At 42.5% G+C, this 24,732-nt stretch overlaps 3 protein-coding genes across 3 annotated transcripts in view; 1 reads left to right on the top strand and 2 right to left on the bottom strand.

Annotated features, from left to right (window-relative positions):
* Window positions 1-8,496, bottom strand: part of LOC135080954 (uncharacterized) — a 53,775-nt gene extending 45,279 nt beyond the window's left edge. Inside the window, exons 1-2 of the mRNA XM_063975675.1 lie at window positions 8,484-8,496; window positions 1,238-3,874 (exon numbers count right to left, since the gene is read on the bottom strand). Coding sequence (XP_063831745.1) covers window positions 1,238-3,874; window positions 8,484-8,496 — 2,650 coding nt within the window. The remainder of the gene's footprint in view (window positions 1-1,237; window positions 3,875-8,483) is intronic.
* LOC135081163 (brain tumor protein) overlaps window positions 1-24,732 on the top strand; it is a 666,947-nt gene that overhangs the window by 68,865 nt on the left and 573,350 nt on the right. The gene's annotated exons all lie outside the window — the stretch shown is intronic.
* Window positions 16,632-24,108, bottom strand: LOC135081158 (uncharacterized). The gene has a single exon (XM_063975892.1). It carries the CDS (start codon window positions 23,183-23,185, stop codon window positions 17,345-17,347), a length of 5,841 nt encoding a protein of 1,946 aa, XP_063831962.1. The 5' UTR covers window positions 23,186-24,108; the 3' UTR covers window positions 16,632-17,344.

Below are 24,732 nucleotides of genomic sequence, written 5' to 3'. Positions count from 1 at the left end.
AAAAATCCTGCACCATTTTTTGTGAGTAGCGCCATCTCCTGAGATTACTGATGTTTGAGGACTCATAATTAGAGTCAGGAGGAAGCACGAGTGGACCGCCTACTAGGAAATGACCTGGTGTAAGAGGCTGAGGGTCATCAGGGCTGTCACTCATTTTAGAAATTGGCCTCGAATTGAGGCAGGCTTCAATTTGAGACAGTACGGTTGTAATTTCTTCGAAGGTGAGGGTAGAAGTTCCGATTACTCTTCTTAAATGGTGCTTTGTTGACCGTACTCCCGCCTCCCACAGTCCTCCGAAATTGGGAGCACGGGGTGGAATAAAATGCCACTCCGTTCCATTTGTAGACAACCAGTCAGCGATGTCTTTACTCACTAGAGATCTTTCTTCAGCCAATAGTGCAGCCAATTCTCTTGAAGCCCCCACAAAATTGGTACCATTATCGCTCCACAGATCTGAGCAATGGCCTCTTCTAGCCACAAATCGTTTAAAAGCTGCAATGAAACCCTCAGAAGTCAAGTCGCTCACTGCCTCCAGATGTATGGCTCTAGTAGACATACAAATGAATAAGCATATGTAGCCCTTAGCTGATCTATGTCCTCTCCCCTTACTTGTCCTGATTGAAATAGGGCCAGCATAGTCGACACCACTTTGTTGAAATGGTCGACATGGAGTGACTCTGGCTGACGGGAGCTGTCCCATGAGTTGATTTGAAGTGCGTGAAGAATACCTAATGCAAGACACACATTTGTGGGTGCAAGTCTTAACAGCTCTTCTGGCATTAACGATCCAGTACTTCGACCGAAGATAATTAAGCATCAACTGGGGACCGCCATGGAACGTACGCTCATGGGCGTCAGCAACGAGGAGATCGGTAAAATTTGATTTGTAGGGGACAAATTATGGGATTTTTCATACTTAAAGGTAAATTTGACCTCTGAAGCCTGCCGCCCACCCTGAGGATTCCATTTGCATCTAGAAATGGGTTCAAGCTACAAATTGCGCTTTTACTGGTAATCGGTGCATTTCTAGTGAGACACTGAACCTCCTCTTTAAAATGTTCTATTTGATTTTGTTTTATGATCATTTGACTAGTCTCTTGCAATTCATTGGCAGTAAGCCAGTCCGGATACTCAACTTTAAGTTGCTTAACTTTTGCGGAAGTGATATGAATGAATCTACGACAGTAGGAAAGAACTCTTATCAGTCGTCTCAGTGAAGAGAATCTTGTCCAAATACCGTCTACCTCAACATTAGTCAGGCACGTAATGGTCTTATCGGCTTTTTCTTCTATATTGGTGTCTTGTTCTTGGTTGTAGCTCAGTGGACTGTAATTTATGACTTTTTGTGACAACCAAGATGGGCCATTCTTCCAAAGTTGGATTTCAGCTTCTTTCGAGGGCTGATCACCACGCGAGGCGCAATCAGCGGGATTTTCGGAAGACCGAACGTGTGACCATTGATTTCTATCCATCAACGACATAATATTGGATACTCTGTTGGCTATAAAAGTCTTCCATCTGCTAGGATGACTGCTGAGCCAAGTCAGAACTACTTGAGAATCGGTCCAAGCATGAACACGATCTTTAGAGATTTCTAAAACTTCAGAAACTTCAGACAACAGTTTAGTCAGCAGAACAGCACCGCACAACTCCAATCGGGGAATTGATATTACCTTAATGGGAGCCACCTTTGTTTTAGAGGTTATCAGACAAACATGAACTTCTCCATTGTAACTCACGACCCGAAGGTATACTACGGCGGCATAGGCATGCTGTGACGCATCACAGAAACCGTGCAGCTCTAGGAGAACGTCATCACTTTTTGTATGAGTCCATCTCGGTATAGTGAAACTAGTGAGCATTGAGAGTTTATTTCGGTAAGCTATCCATTCCCGCAGTAAGTGCTCCGGCAATTCCTGATCCCATTCCAATCCTGCCATCCATAGCTTCTGAATGAATATTTTGGCTTGTATTGTGGATGGTGCAATCCAACCCAGAGGGTCAAACAAACGGGAAATGTCCGATAAAATCTTCCTTTTGGTAACAGGTAAATTCAATTCGGAAAGTTGCACTGTATATTCGAACTCATCTGTTAGCTTATTCCATTTCAAACCAAGTACCTTTTTCAACTCAGTACCTTCCTTTTCTGTCCCAATTTCTATCGCTTCCCCCGTTCCCTTTGCACTCTCATCTATGCGCTGCCGAAAATCACTACTATTCGAATCCCATTTTTGCAATTCAAAACATCCCTTTTTCATCAATCCATTCATTTGCCTATACAGCTCCAGGCTTTCGTCGATGGTTTGGCAGCCGGTCATTAAGTCATCCATATAGAAATCTTTTAACACTTTTTCCGATGCCAAAGGATATGTTTGATTTTCATCTTTTGCAAGCTGAATTAGTGTCTTCACCGCAAGATAAGGTGCACTAGCCGTACCGAAGGTAACGCGTAACATTCTGTAATGGTGAGTATCTGTCCCTGAATCATCAGCCCACAAAATCCTTTGATAGTCGATATCCTCATCAGTCACCTTTATCTGCCTGTACATTTTGACAATATCTGCAATAACAGCTATAGGATGCCTACGCCAACGCATAACTATATGCCTTAAGTCTAGCTGCAATCTAGGACCGACCATGAGGTCATTATTCAATGAGATGCCGTTACTACCTGGACTGGATGCATTAAAGACCACGCGCACTTTAGTGGTGGTTTTGTCTTCTCGCACAACAGCATGATGAGGAAGGTAAACACTGTCGGATTTTATTCTTTGGTCTTCTGGCACCAGTTCCATATGGCCCAGTGTGAGATACTCTTCCATGACCTTTGCGTATTGATTTTTCAATTCTACATTCTTTTCTAACCTTCTACGTAAGTATTTAAGTCGTTGAGCAGCGATGCCTAAGGAGTTGCCATACTTGCATTCCGGATCCGGAGAACGAAAAGGAAGCTTGACAACATAACGTCCATCGGCATCCCGTGTTGTTGTCGCAGCATACAAATTTTCGCAAGCTTGTTCCTCCTCGGACAGAAGTTTGGGTTCTAATTTTGATTCTGACTCCAATTCCCAAAATTTCTTTAACATGTCATCATCGTTGCTTACACAAGTATTCATACAAATCACAGTATTATGGAGGCATATCGGAGAGCTATCTACAGCTTCAGAAGGAGCCATACCTGATAAGATCCAACCAAGCTTGGTGTTTTGCGCTACCGGTGTGCCTGCGGGCCCTTTAAGTAAGCCCTCAACTAAAATTTGACTGTAGACATCTGCTCCCAACAGAAGGTCAACTTTATTGGGGATGTGGAAATTTGGGTCTGCAAGTTGTAGATGAATAATATTGGGTATCGTTTCCACTCTCACCCTCTTAGACGGGATAACCGATGTGAGTTTCTTTAAAACATGAGCCTTAACTACAATCTGGTAGTTGGGATCATGAATTGACTTGAGACTAAAACTAACTATTGATTTTGAGACAATAGAGTCATTCTGATCACCAACACCAGATATTGATGTTTTGCCAGGCACTTTCTGCAGGCCAAGAGCTTGTACTGCTGATTCTGTAACAAATGAAGCCTGGGATCCCTGATCTAATAAAGCACGGAATGTCTTGCAAATACCTGATCCAGACTCCACATCGACTAGTGCCGTAGCCAAAAGTACTTGGTTATGGTTATTTGCACATGACTCTACAACATTATTATCATCATTAATTGATGAAGTGGCAGTTGCTACAACAACACTCTTGTCAACTGAAGAGCCATTAACACTATTTTCAGCTGACTTTGGAACACTAGGATGTAAAAGAGAATGATGCTTTTTCTTACATACATGGCACCTTGAGGTTTGACGGCATGTGAAGACTGAATGTCCTGGACACATACAATTGTAACACAAACCATTAGTTTGGACAAAACTACGACGTGATTCAATATTTTCATTAGCAAACTTCTTACAAGTGAACAATTTGTGATCGTCGGAGCAATACGGGCATGTTACTGTAACGGTGTGATGAACATTAACATTAGTACGACTGGAATTCTGTTTATTAGAACCTGGAATCAAAAATTCCAAGGATCGAAACCTGTGTTCCAAGAATTCTCTAAATTGATCCATCGAAGGATGATCATCTGTAACACTAATCTTTGCTTCCCAGAGTTTTCGCGATTCGGAATCTAGCTTGGCACCGATTATGTAAATGACCAATACATCCCACGAATCCGTCTTTAGCCCTAAATTTTTTAAACCATTCAAGCAATCACAGGTTGTATCCAATAATTGTCTGATAGCTGTTGATGACTCGACAGTGATGCTTGGCTGGCCTATCAGTCGTTTAAGCAAAGAATTAGATAAGTACTTTTTATTACTGTACCTCTTTCTCAACAAAGACCATGACTCCTGATAATTTGCGTCAGTAACAGGGACATGCCGCAGTAATTGCTCCGCCTCTCCGGTAAGATGAGCTTTCAGATAATGGAGCTTGTGTACGTTCTTAAGAGCTGTATTACTATCTACTAAGGATTCAAATAAGTCCCTAAACGTGGTCCACTCAGTGTAGTTACCGCTAAATGTTGGGATTGTTATTTTTGGCAGCTTTACGGAGGGAGCACTGGCCGAAATTACATTTTGAGAAACGTCTAAATCATCATTACTAACTGCCAAAGACGTAATATTAGCCAAAGTCTCCTTTAGTAAGCTCTTATAATCCCAATAAAGTTCCTGCGTAACCTCGTAAACATCATTAGTATAATAAGTAGACTTTTTATATTCGACCGTATCTACATCGGTGATAATAGTACGATGAGTGTCCACAAACGCTTTCCACTGTTCTTCCAATGTTTCTAAACGCGTGTTTATATATACTTTAGTTATTCTGTCCTTAGGCGACTTTTTAAAATTAATCTTTCCCTTGTTAATCCCTGCCCTAACATCTTCCTGTAAATTCGACAAAGCTTCCATACTTAAATCAGAAGAGTCCATGGAATGAAAAGATTTCTCAAGATCTTGTGACATGTACAGATTGTACTCGTACTAGCAATGAGCAGTGATTAGTAAAACAATTAAGTTAAACAGTTTTATATAAATCAACAAAAATTTTCTAAGTTCAAAATTACAAACAAACACTCCAGTAAAAGATCTCAAAAAATTTCTAAGTCTTTCAACAATTTAACACTTGGAAAAATTTGGGCATAGGTTCCCCGTAAGTACACTTTTTACAAAACTATTCTAAGTCCTACAGAGAACATTATCTTAAGAAAATTACAAGTCTCAAATTTATCACTATTAAATATTTTTAAAGTCCAAGTTCAAACTAAACACAAATCCAGAGTGAAGCTCCGATACAAATATTCACTTTACTCACACGTCGCCTCTGCTGCTTTTAGCGCCCTCTACCTCCAACTTTGATCACCGCTGCTTTTAGCGCCCTCTGACTCCAACACCAGACACCACTGCTTTTAGCGCCCTCTGGAGACGTCGCCACCACTATCGTCCGAATTTTGCTGCTTTTAGCGCCCTCTACTTCAACATCGAACAGCAATGCTTTTAGCGCCCTCTGGAGACGTCGCCGCCACAATCGGTCAAACTTTGCTGCTTTTAGCGCCCTCTGGTGCTGTTGAATCTGCTTGCAACTGTTTCCTTGCGCACCTCTTCTTCGCAAGGCAAATACACCATAAGCAACGATCCGTCACCGTGTCGGTGTAAGAAGGCGGCCAGCTAAACAACTCCCTCAAGGTAGCCTGTATCCGGCGTACCGAAGGACCACAATGTTTAGTGTCCCAAAAAAGCTAGGATGTTAGTTTGTAGAAATAAAACAAATCCTTAGCTGTAGTAAGAGTGTATATTTCAAAAACATTCGAATTTACTATATAAGAGTGCACAAAAATACTTTAACACCGCGAGTCAAGTAAGCACAACGCCATCTGTTGACGGTTGGGAGTAAACAACTTTTATCCATAGATTAAACAGATTCCTTATTTCTCTCTTTTACTCACTACATTATATCACCATGAGTGAAAAGGACGGACAGAGATGATTCAATTAATCTCATCCTTGCCTCACCTTCGATAATTAAATGGTAATAGTTGTAAGTTTCTTAAAACCGTACTTTCGTATGCTTATTTAGCTTATCGACTGCGGTGATCTCTCATTCGATGCGAGTGATTGATACGGCGATGTCACAATTTTAATGACAGGCGTTAACTTACATGATCAATTATGGTAATCATCGCCGTAGCTCAGTGAGAAAAGCAAGCCCCATAAGACATGGACCTGGTTTTACATGTAAAATCATGAGAAAATAAAGCATCATGATGACTTTTGAAAATAGATTGCTTTTGCTGCTAACTAATAAGATAACTCGTACTATTAAGTTTGTGGTTGTTGTAATTAACCTATAAAATTTTGTACTATTTTTTTCCGAAAAATATTTTATTTTGACTGATCTTTGTCCTTTAGCTGACTATGCATGCTCTTAATGCATTTTTGGTAAAGCATAAGTTATTGTTATTTTTATCCATAGATAATGATTCGTCAAGTGACCTTAAGTAATACTTTGAGCCACAAAGTCAAAGTCAAGTTGGTCAAAGTCCGACGATCAATTTGGGCTTCAGTAGAGACGACTGGATTGAAAGTAGTTGATAGCAACAAAACTGATAGACAATGAAATCTCATCCTGAGTGTGCTGTCTGTTCTCTTTCAGCTGTGTCAGCGATTCCAATCAGAAGGAGACAATTAGCACGTTATTAACCGGTCCGAATTATTCACGGCTTATGTAACGAACGGGCCGAGTGAATGACCTAACAGACTAGATGGACCTGTGTGCTTACCATGAGTTTACGTTAGGTGTGCTCGCTAGCAACCGCGTAAAAATGAATTAAAATGTATGATAGATTGTACAGCGCCCCTGGCGGCTACTTTCAAGAACTAAAATCTTCATAGATTTTTTTGATTAATGGTATAAGTACCTACATTAGTTCTGAATGCTCGTCAAGCTATATGTACACTATATCATGGGCAGTGGTGATACGTGCTATTTTGGAATAAAAATGTTAAGTTTGGCGTGCTGTTGTACAGTCATAACAAAATACTATCTAACTCTTCCTAAGTAAGCAATTATTCCTAAGTAAGCAAGGAGTAAAAAAGCAAGTACTTATTTCGTAAAAATATTGTTTTCCAGATTTTCAAGTTGTAATGAGATTTATTGTTACAGCATTACCAAATTATTACCTCAACTAAGTATACCGCCTTAAATTTATTTTTGTTTAAAAATAATTTTACAAAGCTCGTTATTCCAATTTTACGATTTTTTTTAAACAAATGGGGAAAGGAATTATGCAAATTCTAAGTAACTACAGTTACATAAATAACTACCAATTCTGCGTCAAATCGAATCGTCAAATCTCAAACTAGCTCCATTGGAATCGGATTCCATGTAATCCTTTTAAACCCAGATCCGTCCATCGAGATATTGATCCTAAGGTAATAAAGCTAATCCAGCTCAAACCTCCCGAGATATCGGAACTCGGCATTTTGAGGATGGCTCGGTAACACATGTCGAGTGGCATACGGAAATCCTGATGGAATCTAGATCTAACGTGATTGTGATAAATGCGATTTTACAACGAAAATTATTTAGTCTGATGCGTGAAACTAATATGGTAAGACTGTTCTAGGACTCTGAGATTTATAATTGATGATACTACACTTGAAATTTTGACGGGTTCATCCAGTGTCTAAGTAGCCCAGATGGTAGAGCAATCTCCCGGCAAGCGAAAGGTCATGGGTCCGAGTCCCGCCTTAGGCAGTTCGATTTTTTCAAGTTATTTATAATTTACTACATGGGAGATTTGCGAATTATTATTTTATAGATGGTGTAATAAAACATAAACTGTGACTACATTTCATTAAGATTGTGTGAAGCAATGTCTATGGAAAACCATTGTCTTGATATTTTGTAACAGAAGTTTGCGTTAATTTATGAGCTATCTAGCGCATATTACTTAAACACTATTAATACTCGATACAATATGACGTGCTAGTCTGTCACTCTCTTCTAATTATTTACTTAAGTTACTTGCGTGATATGCTAATAAATATTTGTTATAGATTTTCAAGAAACTATAATGACCATTATGTTCAATATGCAAAGACAGAATAAGTTAAGCCTTCGGTAATATACAGGGTGACTTTGAAATCGTTGGCATCCTTTTAATATTAAGACTACTCATGATACATAGTGCATTCCCCAAATATGAGACAATGTATCATGAGTAGAGCCTTATTTTAAAAGGATGCCAACGATTTCAAAGTCACCCTGTATACGCAGATAAACCCCAAAAAAACTGGTTTAACCTTCAAAATACGTCACAAGAAACGTGTATAACCATGAATATCATACAGCCAATTTGAATCTAGTTAACCCTGCCCTCGGTTTCAAAGCTAATCCTTGCATGTTCTCGAGTGGTCGCTCAGGGCTCTCACCTGGGTCCGGCATGTTATGTACGCCGTAACCGAGCACGATATCTAGATTCTGGACTCAATATCAATGGAATGGAATGCTAGATTTGAATTTGTGATGGAATGTAATTCGATTTACTCACTTTGACTTGACTGTGCGTCTGTGCCATGTAGGCTGAAGGACGTAGATGGACGCCGAATAAACGTTTTAGTTGGAGTTGGACACCAAATTGTATTAGATGGAATGTTATAGACATATGTTATAGACATACATTATTAATTAAATAATTAATTACATAATTAATAAATAATGTTTTGTATAATATCTGAAAGTGTTGTGAATGCTTATACTAAAACGTTTGTTTTTATTTGTATAGAGAACAATAGTGTCTAGACAAACCTAAAGAGGATTTAGGACGCTATTTGGATCAAATATGTAATTGCTCAATAATGAATAATAAATAAATAAATAAATTAAGGATTTTATTGACACGGTCTCCTGGCCTGATCGTACCAAGTTGCAAAGTTGCAAATAGAGCAAAATATCATTTTAAAAAACTTTAACGAATCCATTTTTACTGTATTCACTACATTCTAGAAATTGCTAGGCTTTATAAACATGTCCTACATTCGTATCGGTAATGGTATTCTATGAGCAGCACATATATCAATATTTCTATGAATTATTTATACCTACTCAATTGAAACGCAAAATATTTTCCATTCCGTATTGATCCATCACTAGTCATTCCGTTTCAATGACTTAGCTTTTAAATACATATCTACCTACGTATTTAATACAATTTTTATATTTATGCAATAACCTACATAATACTTCTATAAGGCTGAGCTGCACCATCTTTAACTTTGACAAACGTCAAAAGGATGTCAAACTTCTTACAAAAAGCACCGGTTATTGTTATTCTTACGGTTAAAATAAGGTGGTGCAACTCAGCCTAAGGAAACCGAAGAACCTTAACTTTCGGACTTTTATAGATTTGAAAGAGGGAAAAATTGGTAACATTAGTAGTACTAAATGCTGTATGATAATTTCGATTCCTCACATTTAAATTACTCAGATATAAACTTCGCGCCATAAGCTTCAATTTGACGTGTTGATACGATACGATACGATACGATAGTGCCGACCCAGCCAGGACGAGGCCTGTCCCGGTCAAACCGGTATACCAGGGGGCACGATTTTAAGGAAAGACACGCTCTGGGATGGGAGAGGACGGCCGACTAACCGCTGCGTCTTTTAAACCGCGACCGGTCGACCACAACCAAGTAGATATGCATCCTGAGCCTGGTCTAGGAAAATAGGTAAAGACGGGTTATCGTTGATAGGACTGAGCGTTGATGCGATGAGATGGGCGGTCTGGCCTTTGATGAGATGGCTTTGGTTGTTCTTGGTTCATATACTGCTGCTAGACTAGCCTCGTTGTTATCTTAATGTCTGCAGTACTACATTTTTGTCGTCTCTGTATCTTCCAGATTAATTATTTCTTCTACTTCTTTTCTTAATGTCGTTGTAAGGACTAAACGCGTGGTGTGATGAGATGGGCGGTCTAGCCTTTGGTGTGGGAGGTGGCTTGTTTATTCTTTGTTCTCGTACTACTGCTGGACTAGCTTCATTGTTCTCCCAATTGTATCGTCTTATTTTCTGCCTATATATTCCTCCAGGTAAAATATTAATTTCTTGTATTTCTTTTCTTTAGCTTAATCTGGCTTTTAGTGAGACGGCTTGGTTATTCTTAGTTCTTGTACTGCTACAAGGCTAGCTTCATTGTTCTTCCGATTTTATGCTTCTTTTCTTGATATCGTTGGTCGGACTGAGTGTTGATGCAATGAGATGGGCGGTCTGGCTTTTGGTGAGGCGGCTTGGTTTTTCTTAGTTCTACTGCTACAAGACTAGTTTCATTGTTTTTCCAATTTTATGCTACTTTTCTTGATATCGTTGGTAGGACTGAGCGTTTCTGTGATGAGACGGGCGGTCTGGCCTTGTCTGGTGAGATGTCTTGGTTCTTGTACTGCTGCTAGAATATCTTCATTTTTCTCCTGAGGTCTGTGTGAGGTAGGTACTGAGTTTTTGAAGTCTTCTTCTATGTTCACATGTTCCGGGTCAGATATTTGTTATGCTTCATTTCTTATTTCTTTGTGTCATAATTGAGTTTGTTCACTCTTTTCTATTTCTTGGATAGTAGATATTTAATTTTTAGTTCCATTTATCCACAACCTCTTAAAAACTTGACTCTTTTTTTTTTAAACTAATTACTACGGCGATAACTGTGATTTTGGGTTTTTGTCGTCTTCTTTGTTGTCTGTTTTCCCTCGGTGAAATATTTCTGATATCATTTTTTTTTATCTCGTGCTAAATAAATCTCTCTTCGATTATTTGATTTGTTTTCACTTTTGACTATTCCGTCGATATATGCGGTTCTGGGTTTTGTCGTCTTTTTAGCTGTCTTTTGACATTATTTTTCAAAATCTAATGTTTCTTGTGCTGCTTTTCTTATTTTTTTTTATGGTGGGTTAATTTACTCTTCTCTCTTTTGTTTCTTGGATAGTGCTTGATGCGGTAAGCGGACAGCGGGCCACTAAAAACGGCATTTTAGGAGTGCGTTCATATTTTCCTAACATTAAACGGTTCGCCTTGGTGTAATCTAGTATGATTTCTTTTTAGTTCAATGATCTTTATGCAGGGTGATTGTTACATTGAGTTTCTTCCATCCTTTCCATCAGGTTTTTATTTATTCACTGTTTCGTGGATATTTTTTTACCGTGGATATTTTTAATTTCTTTAAGCACTTAAGTTATTTTCCTTTATCTTCAAGATATCCATGAATTGTCCTCTCGAGGCAAAAGACAGTGCTAACTGCCTCGTTGGATTAGGTTTTTATGCTCTTGGTGTAAGAATGTATTCTCTCATTGAAAAGATCTTATTAGATTCAAATTTTCTGGTTGAAATCCGTTTTCAGACGAGGTTATTAGAGCAGAGTTTGTTGAGCTGTATGTGTACACTGTAGGTTCACCTTAAATTGCTTGCAATCTGCAGTTTCTTATTGGAATACGTAGTTTCTGCAATCGATTTGAATATTTTGTGGTTCCTATAGAGTTTCTTCATTAAATAGTCAATGGCAAGGTTTTGGTTCCAGTTTTGAGTTTTCTTGCAATCAAATAGGTTACTCTTTCAATTTTTCGATTCCGGTGAGCTGATGTTCTGTTGATAGTATTTGTCTACGCATGTGTAAATATGGCAGTAATCCTGATTCTTTTAGGCTCAAGATTTCATTGATGATTTTCCAGGTACCTAGTCTGCTCTTTGATTGCTGATTCACTTGTTTCACCGCTAGGTTTATATCTCTCGTTAAAATGTACAAGATCTTGTCTGGTCGTTTTTTGATCAAGTCTGGGATACATAGGTTCGTCGTTGATATGGTATGGTAAGCTCTTTCTCAAAGTAGATATTTTCCGTCGCCAGGTAGTTTGAAAGTGTATGCCTTCGTTTTTTAGCTGTAGAAAGGGGCTTATAACTAGAGGGTTAGTGAATTATGACTAAAGTGTTATTGTATTTTGTATTGTCAAAGCGTCAAGTCTTTTGTTTTTAACATGCTTTCAACAAAATGTTAGTCGGGCCACCTCTTTTTTGTATGGGTTGTACTTTTGAATGGTTTATGACATGCACATGTGACTATTAGTTTTTTTTGCAAAGCAAAGGATCTCTGTTGTTTCATTTTTTTTTGTGTATTTTGGCAAATGTGTTTAAAGTGTCCATCTACTAATGTTAGTGCAATAGTGAAGTTAAATTTTATTGCTTTTGATAACTTTTTATGGCGACCAGATGTTGACCTTTCTTGGTATTCGCTTTGAAATTTTGTGCAATAGATGTCTTTTATAGAATGTGTTTGGTGAAATTGTTGTAGGGATCTTTCTTTGTTATCGATTTTTATTTATACCTACTATAATGACATGCAGGAAGCAGAATACATGTAGATAATTAATTAAAGTACCTACATGTAGAATCTGAATGTATCAAAATTATTAATAAAAAAGTAAAATTCATGGACCAAAAGTTAGAGCTTTTCATTTGACAAACTATACGATCTATGTTATATATTTTTAAGTGAAAATACTAGATCATAATTATGCGTTCGCTTTGGTGCTTTTTGGCAAGATAATTGACACCAAGTATTTATAAACAAAGAAAGATAAGGAAAGATCTCACCGGGTTTCGTCGGATTAGTTTTCTAGGCTTTTAGCTTAGGCGCTGTGCTGGTCACTGTCACCTACTCGATGCTTTCTTCTCACCTACAGTTTTTCTCACACAAAAAAATTATCTATAACCACTATTTTTTTACACATCTGACATGTTAATAGTTAATCGCGACTATGATTTCGGGTAATTCTCACTGTTAGGACATTTGGGTTTTACCGTCGCGTCGGCGTCAAACGCCATAGATAGGGCTTTGTAAGTGCTTTTTAGGGTCGGACCAAAGACTACTATTATATGGTCGGACCGTCTGGAGCGCACGTGTTGCGCACGTCCACTCCCGAAGGCTGCCCAAAACGAACTCCTAAGCTTCAATTTGACGTGTTGACTCTGAAAAATCGATGATAACCCACTCGCTTTATAATTTAAATTCTCTTATCACTAGTGTCATTGGCAACCGTGCCTTTGACAATTCAATTTCGAAGACGTCTTAAGGGTCTCTCGGATCGTGTATTACTGCACCTGGCTTTGAAAGCAAAGCGGTTTTACGCTGACGGCATTGAGGTCTGACGTATTTTCAAATCTGGAAATAATTTTCTTAGAAAATCATCTTTACAGCAAATAAGCGACCTAAACAGAAGGTTCAGGGAAAAATTAAATTTATTTATTTGTGTTTAGTTTAGGGTAACTTTCCTTGAAGCGGGTGAGGCACTATCAGTAACAATGACATCAATATTATTGTCATTCCTTCCTTCGGTAATGACATTGTAAAACTCCCCAAATATAAATAGCCTTGTCGCACAATAGCCGTCACTTCTTCATTCCATCCGACCACCATACCGTGTCAGTATGCGTTAGTAGTAAAATGACGTTACGTACTTCAGTGTAACTTCAGTGATAGTGTCTGGTCCCCTTGATAGTTTCTGGTCCACTTCATCATCATCATCATCACTTCAGCCACAGGACGTCCACTGCTGAACATAGGCCTCCCCCAATGACTTCCACGTCGCACAGTTTTGTTTTTGTGGAAAAATAAAGCTACTATAAGCGTAAACCACAGTTGGTAGCGGCGCACTAGTTCACTTGATAGTTTCTTATTTGTTCATGTAAGAGAGTTTTTTAGGCTGACCCTATGTCTTGTCACAAACATTTTTATTTTTAATATCTTGACTCATTGAACCACCAAATTCTCACAAACGCTACTTTTTAAGAACTACATTTAGTTGATGAAACGTATATTATCCTTAATTTTCTCGTTGAAACTGTGTTAGTAATTAAACTGTCACATTTTACACGCACTTATTTACGATGTGTCTTCACTATAAATAGCGTTTATATCTTGACCGGCCATTTCCTTTTCCTCGCAATGACGACATGTGCGTACTATGTACAGTCAGGATGAAAAAAAGTTATTTAAAAACGTTAAATATAAAAAAAGGTTTAGGATTAGAAAAGGATTAGGCTAAGGCTGATTTAGTGGCTTGGATTATGTTTCTTATAAATTTGTTGTTAGTTTGAGCTAAGTACACAACAACTGTACTGAAAAGCACAGATATCGTGGATTGACTCTTACAATCCACCTGTCATCGTGGTCATTACGTACTGCAGAGGCGACTATTTCTAATTTACCAGAGGCAAAGGACAGACGAGTTGGGGAGGCTTGATGTTCGCATAATTTTCCCTTAGAGGCTTCTTACGACATCCACTGGAGGGGTGGGGGTTTTTCTACTTCACTGGAACCACAAGGCTTTATCCACTGTAAGTGAAGCTAATGGTTTAGCTCACCTATCATACTTTAATAATATAGTACTTGCTTGGTTCGTTCGTTCGTTTCAGCCGAAAGACGTCCACTGCTGGACAAAGGCCTCCCCCAAGGCTTGCTTGGTTACTCCAAGCTAATCCAAAATTATGTCTTAAGACAATTTCTATTAAACCACAAGTGTTGGCTTGATTTTGCGTCATACACATACATTTTGATGACATTAGCTTCCTCCGCTCGGCCTCATCTTTATTCATTTATCTATGCCTCGAGTGAGGAAACAGTTTATATTTGCATACGATTTACAACACTAGTGCTAGCCCAGTTAAATCCAGTGCTAAAACTACCCCGAAGTACTGGAAAAAGATTATAGATTCGTTCATTTCAGCCAAAGAGGTCCACAGCTGGACAAAGGCCTCTCCCAATGATTTCCATTACACCAGATCGTCGGTCCGCCTAGAGGGGGGCCTGTCCACAATACGTCTCCCGGCCCGTGAATTCCCGTGATTTGCATCAGTATCTCTAAATAGGATTCTATGGATTGTAAACCCTTGAAAAAAGGCTGACAAAGATGACTAAGCGTCTTGCGCTGCTTCTTCTCAGCACTGACTGGCCCATCTATTGTCACGAAGCAGTGGTAGGGTTATAGTAATATTGGAATTTTAAAAGCCTATTTGCAGATAATAAATTACTTGTATGTCTTTTTACAGCTCATAAGACAAAACATTTTTGATGAAAAAAAGCACCTATTAATAACTACATGTTTAGTTTGATTGACGTCGCCTGTACTTTGAAAATGACTTAGATCATGCCGTGATTGAGTTATTACAATATCAACAATTTAGTTTAATTTATTTTAAAAAAATATTAAAAATATAGCATCCCATTTATTATGACATGATGGAAATTTTTACGACCATAATTTTAATCCTGATTGTACTCATTCGCAATAGGAAATGACATCATCCCATGCGCATAGTTTAAATTGCGCCCTGATTGAGTTGGATGACCTATGTGGTGTGCTCATTATGAGCTATGAGCTATTGTTAGTGCTTATGGCAAATACAGAGCTATAGTGTTCACCAAAAGCGAGTGAATACTCTTTTTATAAGTCCAGTGACAAATGCTAACTGCGTACAAGCTTTAAGTTAGTTATTGGTTCCAAATTTGGCTACTAGATGGCGATGCTTTAAATTCGAGTGTTTCTGAATCGCGGTGTCAAAATATTCTTCCTCAGTTCAATAAAAAATTATACATTTTGAATGTGTTTAAATTCAGAGCAACTATATAAATCGCCGTACAAATAACCTTTTCAGAATAGACCTTATTTAAATAAACGGTACATAAGTACCTAATACAATATAAGCTACATACTAGAGTCCATCTTCTAATGTGAGTATATTAATTCGTGAATGTAGGACCTAGGTAGAGCTCAGTACAAAATTGTACTTACTTCATAATAACTACATAAAGTCAGTCAAAACTTTGGTTAAGTCTGCTTGTCATTAAGCCTCAAATACATGATATTAATAATAAGGTAGTATTCCTTCTAGCTTAATTTCTTGACTTCATGGTGGCATATCAAAGTAGTTATTTGTCCGTGCATACGCAAATATTAATACTACCTGATTAGCGAGTAATAAGATGCTTAGTTATACGCCTCGTTAACACCCTTGTTTCTATATGTTTAGCTAATATTGATTTTATTGTTCACAGGTAGGTAGCCGGATATATTAACATACATTGGCGACCCAACATATTGTACATATAGTACTACACACGTAAGTTAACCACAGATGAAGTAAAGTCAGTAGGTTAACATTAACATTATGTTTTGAAAATTTTGATTAAGCTGCGGTAAAAATAAATTTTTCCATTGATCTTTGTGAACCACAGTAGTTTCAGTTTTCCCAATAGAAATCGTACATAGTAGTGTGCACTCAAACCCTCGAAATCATCTGACAAGTGAAGAGTGTAAGCCAAATCCTTGTTTGCCTCAATCTCTATCTAGTAAGTTAGAGAGTGCTACTGTAGTGAAGACTAACAATAATATCTGATGATTATGACTGTGTGGTGGATTGCAGTGGACTGTATGCGTTTGTGTGTGTTCGAGAGCGCTGACCGGACGATGATGACTGCCGTTGAGAGCTTGCCCTTACTATGTCAGGCGTAGTAGGTGCTACTTGCAGGAATAAAACCACTATTTCACTTGCTGAGACTTCTCGCGTTTATTATTCGCTTCCTTTTCTCAGTTCTTGCTTCTTCAGATCACTTGTTGCTTGGAGCACTTGTTCTCTGAACTGAACATAACAATACATGCCAGCTGGAGCGGTCCATTCCGTATTTATGGGGAGCGGCTATCTCCGTCCCGCTTTCACACGCTATTGCTATCCCTGTCTTCGGGAAATCCACAGATTTTGCTAATTTTCTCCAACTGGCAGGTAGTTTTACAATGGTTTCTTATTTTCTACAGAGGCGTAATTAAATTATCTACATTATACAAAAAGTTTCATCACAAAATTCCCAAAATTGGCGAAGTTATTGACAAAAAACCTAAAACGGCTCTCTTTACGGTATTGCCTCGCGCAACGGACCATCCGTGCAAGACAAGGACAAAACATATTGCTATCTCACGCTCTAGAATGTTCGAAGCGAGAGGTCCGATATTTCCGTCTCGTTTCTTCTCTATTTTTTCCTGAACATTCCAGATTTTCCAGAAAAGTGTGAAAGAGAAGCTATTTTGTGGAAGTGAGAGATCAGATAATGCAAGAAAGAGGCCTACCGAGTGAGTAAGCGAGAGAGCCTGATGGTTTTCGCTACGGTATTGCCTTTTTGGCGAAAATTTCATGTTCATTTTCTTAATTACGAAACAGATTAATTAGCTAGTTTGCACTATTTGACATGATGCTGCCAACATTAATCTTGACTATTATTGACGTCGCTAACATTCTCCCCCGCAGTGCGAAGCACTCCTTCCTCCGGATGCGACGTCTTGGCAGGAACCAGGACTACCACTCGTCGCGTCGGTCGCCGCAGCACTCCTCCGGGTGTTCGCACGTCGAGGATTCTTACTCTGCCGTCCGGTCCAGGATACACTCGCAGCACTTCCCCTCGTGGCCAAGTGTTTCTTGGTAGCGTCGCGTCGACTATTAATACGACGTCGCCGACTTGAGGGTCTTCGGTCTCCCGGCCGGCTATTTTCCTCGGCATCAAAGTTGGCAGGTATTCCTTCAGCCACCTTTGCCAGAAGTGGTCCGTCAAGCGCTGCGCTGTCCTCCAGTTCGCCTTCCCGATGAGATCGTGGTCTTCAAATACGCCCGGCGCCATTGCTCCGCAGGATCTTCCGATGAGGAAGTGGTTCGGCGTTAGGCTTTCTTCGTCTTCGGGATCCATACTGATGTGGGTAAGGGGACGTGAGTTTACGATATGCTCCACTTCGAGGAGGAGCGTGTGCAGGACCTCTTCTGGCGGGGATCTTTCTTTAAGAACGGTCATTAATGATGTCTTTACCGAGCGGACCATTCTTTCCCAGGCGCCTCCCATATTCGGACATCCAGGTGGGATGAATCGCCATGTGATTCCTTCCCTTGAGGCGGCCTCTTGCAATTCTCTATTGGCCCCCACGAAGTTAGTCCCGTTGTCGCTGAAGATTATCTTCGGCGTCCCTCTTCGTGCAGCCATTCTTCGCAGGGCCATGATCATGGAGCTGGTGCTTAATGAATTAGCCAGCTCCAGGTGTATCGCTCGGGTCGTTAAGCAGGTGAACATCGCTCCCCATCTCTTTTCAGCTCTCCTCCCGATCGTGACTTGCATCGGGCCGAAGTAATCCACTGCCGTGCAGGTGAAGGGTGGTTGATGATGCTGCAATCGTTCGGCCGGCAAGTCTCCGGTGGGTGGTATTTGAGGCTCTCCCTTGTGGACTCTGCACCATTGACACCCATGTGTGATCCATCTTGTGGTGCTGCGCAAGCCGAGTACCCAGAACTTCTGCCTTATTTCGTTGATTATCGTTGCGGAGTTGCCATGGTAGAACCGTTTGTGATAGAACCCTATGATGAGCCGGCAGATTTGACTTTTCCCGTCCAGTATGATCGGGTTGGTTCGTCCTTCTCCCGAACCAATCTTCCTGGTGCGCGTCCTCAGTTTTAGGATTCCGCGGCCATCCAGGTATATGTCAATCTTCTTTAGTCGGCTCGAGTTCTCCAATGGCCTCCCTTTTTCGAGGCAGCAAAGTTCTTTGGAGAAGCTCTCCTGCTGGCTCCTCTTGATAAGCTCCTCTTCTGCCCTATGTATGAACTTATCTTCCAGCGTTAAGAAGACCTTTTCTTCTTTCTTCTCCCGGGGAACGTGACTCGGTGTTTTCTTCCATCTTCGGTTCCTGACGATGTGGACACTTCTTTTTTCCGCTACTCTTCTTCTTAGCAGGTCGATGAACTGGAATATGCGCGCTGTACTGCGTAGCAGTCGAGTCCAGTCGGAGAATCTCTTCGGGTCCGGAGTGACTTGTGGTATGACCTTCAATGTGGCAACAACTTGGGGATTCTTCTCTTCTCCGGTGAGTTCTTCTTTGACTTCAAAGCGTCTCGCCGGCCAATCTTCTTTGTTTCCATATAAGAAGGCGGGACCTTTGAACCATCTTGCGTTTTCATCAAACTCGTTCGGAGTGCCTCTTGTGGCATCATCTGCGGGGTTTTCCTTTGTCGGCACCCATCTCCAATCTTGAATTCGCGTCAGTTCTTCAATTTCCGCGAGGCGATGGGCCACGAACGTCTTGAATTTTCTCGGGTCTGCTTTCAACCATTGAAGGACGGTGCTGGAGTCTGTCCAGAAGGTCCTTTCTTCAATCTCCAAATCGAGCTCCTTCTCCACCGATGCGGCAAGTCTGCTGCCCAATAATGCTGCTTGCAATTCCAACCGTGGGATAGACACTGGTTTGCTAGGAGCTACCCTTGCTTTCCCAGCAATCAATGCGACGCGTATCGTGCCGTCTGGGTCTTCCGTTCGCCAATAGACGGCTGCGGCGTACGCTTCTTCACTCGCGTCGCAGAACGTGTGGAGTTGCCCTCTTCTGGTTCTTGGCGACAGGCACCTTGGGATCTTCAGTTCCTTTAGTACGGCGACGTCTTCCAAGTATCTGATCCATGCGGCGACTTGTGGTTCGAGAATCTTCTCGTCCCAGTCGATCTTGGTACGCCAGATCTCCTGTATGAGTTTCTGGCCCTGTATTAGGATCGGCGTCGCGAAGCCCATGGGGTCGAACGTAGACATGACGGCGCTGGTGACTTCCCTCTTCGTTGGTACTCTTTGCCCAGCGAGTACTTCGGGCGGAGTGTTCCTGAAGCCCACGTTGAAGGCGAGTGCATCTTCTGTGATTAGCCATCTCAGCCCCAGGGTTTTCTCTTCCTTGCCCAGTTCGAGGACTTCCTCCTGTCGCTGATCTTCAATTCCTTCCAGAACGGTTGGTTGATTGCTCCCCCATCCTCTCAGGTGGAAGCTCGCCTTGTTGTGGATCGTCTGTACCTCTTTCGCGATCCGCTTGGCTTCTTCTACCGTTGTGAAACTTTGCAAGTAGTCATCCATATAATGGTTCCTCCGTATTGCTGCCACGGCTGCCGGGTGTTCCTCCTTGAAGTCTTCTGCGTTCTTGTTCATGACATAAATTGCCGTAGACGGTGATGACGTTGCCCCGAAGATCACTGAGGCCATGCGGTACTCTTCCGGTTTGCCGTTCCTCTTGCTGCCGCGCCATAAGAACCGCAGACTGTCCCGGTCTTCTTCCCTCATTTGGATGCGTAGGAACATTTCCTTGATGTCGGCGACGACGGCGACTGGACCTTCCCGGAACCTGAGAAGCACTCCGAAGAGAGACTGCAATAAGTCAGGCCCAGGCAGCAGCGCATCGTTGAGGCTCTTCCCGTTGAACTTGGCGGCGGCGTCGAGAACTATCCTTGGTTTCTTCTTTATCGGGTGCATCACCGCGAAGTGAGGTAAGTAGAATGTTCTCCCTGGCGTCGTGGTTTCTGGAGCTTTCTCTGCATATCCATTCTTCAGCAGATTTTCTATTTGTTCTTCATACGAAGTCTTCAGTGCTGGGCCCTTGTCTAATTTCTTCTCCATGTTGATGAGACGCTGGTGTGCCTGATGGTAGTTGTTCGGTAGAGTTTCCCTTTCATTTTTCCACAGCAGCCCAGACTCGAACCGTCCATTTGGTAGCCTCTTCGTGGTCTTCTCTAGGACGTCGAGTGCCCTTTTGTCGGCGTCATTACTTGGCCGTCGTGCTTGCACCCCGAGCGACTCTATCTCGAAGTGCCGGCGGACCAGGGCTTCTGTTTCGTCTTCCATCAACCTGCTGTGGTGCACGAACTTGACAGGGACACTTCCTCCGGCGTCGCATCCGTGTAAGACCCATCCCAAGCTGGTCAAGGAGGCAACTGGTTCGGAGGCCTTCCCTTTGCGTAGTCTCCGTGTGACTATGAGCCCCCAGTTATCTTGCCCGATCAGTAGTTGTGGTTCTTCCTTGTCGTAGACCAGCTTGTCCTTGATCTTCTGTAAGTGTTTACACTTTTGAAGCATTCTTTCTTCGACCCCTTGTTTCGCCAGCTTCAAGTTGTCGATAGTTCTTGCTTCCATTTTGAGCTTATTTCTGCAATGGACCCCCTTGATCTTCATGTTGATTTTCTGGGAGTTGCTCTTCTGCATACCGTTCCCCCCGACCATCTCGATGGTGATGGCTTCCGGCTTTCCTTGCGCCCCAATCTTCTTTGCCACTGATGAGTCCAGCAGCGTGACGGTGGACCCTTCGTCCAGGAGCGCGAGCACTTTTGCTGTCCCTTTGGGCCCGTAGAGGTTCACCGGCGTCATCTTCAAGTAGGCCTTTCCGCAGCTCGTGGTGTGTACCGACGACACAACTCCTTCGGCGGGCTTCTCTTGAGTCTTCGCCGCTGCGGGCTTCTCTGAGTGAAGACTGATGTGATGCCACCTCATGCACTTCTTGCATGGTTGTGCCCGGCACGTGTTCCTTGAGTGCTTGAAGCGCAGGCATTTGAAGCACATTCTTGCCTTCTTCACCATTTCCCACTTATCTTCAACACTGGCTTCCTTATATTTCTTACATTCGTACAACCAGTGGTCCTCACGGCACTCTGGGCACTTCTTCGCGTCAGTCTTCGGTTCTTCACGGCGTCCTTCTGTTTGTTGGACATGGTGAACCGGCCTCTTGAACATATTTCTCTTCTGGTCCCAGGACACTTCCGGGGGAGCGTAATCACTGTTAATATCTGCTTCAACTTCCATGAAGTCATACATGAGTTCGAGCGCTGGTTTTCCCTCTGCCCGGCGCTCGCGTTGGTACATCAGCCACCGAGACTTCATGGTCGGCGGCATCTTCTCTATTAGACACTCCACGGCCCCTGGTGCGCACAAATATTCTGTCTTGCCGAGTGCCCTGATGGTGGCCACGGCATTGCGGACTCGGCTGGCAAACATGCAGATCTCCCCTGATGACTCGTTGACCCTTGGCAGCCTTTCCATCTTCTTTAACTCCGCCAGGGCTATGGCTCCAGGTCTGCCGAACCGGACCTCCAGGCTCTTCATCAGCTCTTCTGGATCCTCGGCGGTGAACAGGAGGCTCTTGACTGCCTCCCTCGCGTGTCCCTGGAGACACCTTCGTAGTCGCGCCAAATTTTGTGCCGGCGTGAAGGAGCGCGCGGTGTCTTCATATGACCTTCTGAACGCGAGCCATTCTTCACATGCGCCATTGAAACTTGGGAGGTCGACCAGTTGTCTCGTGAGGCCACCCTCTGCCCTCTGTGACAGCTTGGTGATGGCCATGGCTAACTCTTGAATGTCTGTTCTCCCTTCCGTAGGTAGCGGCTGTGGCGGCGGCGGTGGCAACACTTGCGGCGGTGGTGGCGGCGGCAGCGGTAGAACTTGTGGCGGCGGCGGCAGCGGCGCGGCGGGCGGCGGCGGCGGTATCGGTTGTAGTTCCGGCGGGACCCTCTCGGCGATGGTGTTCGAGTGGTCCAACCAATTTTCGACCTGCATTTGCCTGTACTGCACTTCTTCTGGATCCTCTTCCATGTCGGAATCCAATTGGGCCAACTCCAATTCCGCTTTGGCAACTTCCAGTTCCTGGCGGGCCACTCTTAATTTGGCCTCTATTTCTGCCCTTCTTCTTGACGAGCGGACGGAGCGCGTGTCCTGATTCACTCGTGACAGTCGCGGCGTTTGTTCATGCACTTGCGGCGTGGGTGGCGCGTACTGTCCTTCAACAGTCGGCACGGTGGTCACCGTAGTCGCGGGAGTCGCGGCGGCGGCGTTGGCGGCGGCGACGGTGGCGGCGGCAACATTGGCCGCGGTGGGCGTGGAGGCGGCGGCGGCGGCTGCGGCGGCGGCGGCGGCGGCGGCGGCGGCACGTCTCTTCTCTGCTTCCGCGATACGGGCCCTTAGTGCTTCGTGTGGCTTCGTGACGTCGACGGTTATCTCCTCTGTGTAGGAGCGCGGTGCTGGTTCCCCTCTTCCCAAATGCACGCCGGGCTCTCCCATAACCCGGGTGCTAACAGCCGGCGCGGCGTGGTCCCTGGCGATGCGCGGTGAGGACGCGCCCCCGGCGGGATACGGGGTCAGCGTTGATGAAGTATCCGTGGTTTCCGTCGGAGTACTTCCTCCATGAACCGGCGGCGACGTAATTCTCCCTGCGGCGGCGGCGCTAGCCGCGGCGGCGGCACCTCGTAGCTTCTCCGACCTCGTGACAGGCATCTTCGCTATTCCCGTAATCCGGCTACTCGAAGGACCAGGAAAATGTGGTGGACTGCAGTGGACTGTATGCGTTTGTGTGTGTTCGAGAGCGCTGACCGGACGATGATGACTGCCGTTGAGAGCTTGCCCTTACTATGTCAGGCGTAGTAGGTGCTACTTGCAGGAATAAAACCACTATTTCACTTGCTGAGACTTCTCGCGTTTATTATTCGCTTCCTTTTCTCAGTTCTTGCTTCTTCAGATCACTTGTTGCTTGGAGCACTTGTTCTCTGAACTGAACATAACAATACATGCCAGCTGGAGCGGTCCATTCCGTATTTATGGGGAGCGGCTATCTCCGTCCCGCTTTCACACGCTATTGCTATCCCTGTCTTCGGGAAATCCACAGATTTTGCTAATTTTCTCCAACTGGCAGGTAGTTTTACAATGGTTTCTTATTTTCTACAGAGGCGTAATTAAATTATCTACATTATACAAAAAGTTTCATCACAAAATTCCCAAAATTGGCGAAGTTATTGACAAAAAACCTAAAACGGCTCTCTTTACGGTATTGCCTCGCGCAACGGACCATCCGTGCAAGACAAGGACAAAACATATTGCTATCTCACGCTCTAGAATGTTCGAAGCGAGAGGTCCGATATTTCCGTCTCGTTTCTTCTCTATTTTTTCCTGAACATTCCAGATTTTCCAGAAAAGTGTGAAAGAGAAGCTATTTTGTGGAAGTGAGAGATCAGATAATGCAAGAAAGAGGCCTACCGAGTGAGTAAGCGAGAGAGCCTGATGGTTTTCGCTACGGTATTGCCTTTTTGGCGAAAATTTCATGTTCATTTTCTTAATTACGAAACAGATTAATTAGCTAGTTTGCACTATTTGACATGATGCTGCCAACATTAATCTTGACTATTATTGACGTCGCTAACATTCTGTATGTAATGTGCACTTACAAAGAAAATTTGCTCTTATTTTGCTAGAAGTGCGGACTACTTCTCTAGTTCTTCTATTGTCAGATATGTGTACTCAGTATGCTGCTTATTTTTAAACTGTGGCGTAGTTGACAGGCTAATGAATAGTACAAACGTGACCAGCGCACATCCCCGGTCAATGACAGTGTTGCCATGCTAACACCGTATTTGCATCATAATAAGTGTATTACGACACACGGTCTCACAGCTTGAATATCAAGGACATGTGGTACAGAGTTTAAGGTACTTACGCACAAACGTATGAAGTGCAAAATGTTGATAAGTCCAAAAAAATAAAAATAAAACTTTGTATAATTTTTATCAATGGTTTAGAGGGTGAAAAGGCTTGATAATAATTAATCATATTCTCTTCGGAATGTTAAACCGTCAATACGATTAAGCCATGACAGCTGTCAGCTGTGACTTCAGTTATTACACCATACAGAAGTATAATACATATAAGAACTTTATAAAAGAAGGATATCGAAAACGGATTTACCTACTCATTTTCTTTTCATATTACCTGCTAGTTGCAGTCTTTTAATAGTAGGCACGTTAATTGTAATGTAAGTAATGGGTATACAA

Source organism: Ostrinia nubilalis, chromosome 19, assembly GCF_963855985.1.
Source record: "Ostrinia nubilalis chromosome 19, ilOstNubi1.1, whole genome shotgun sequence".
Classification (NCBI taxonomy): Eukaryota; Metazoa; Arthropoda; class Insecta; order Lepidoptera; family Crambidae; genus Ostrinia; species Ostrinia nubilalis.
Note: the sequence above shows the minus strand (reverse complement) of the source record. Positions and strands in the feature narration are given on the sequence as shown.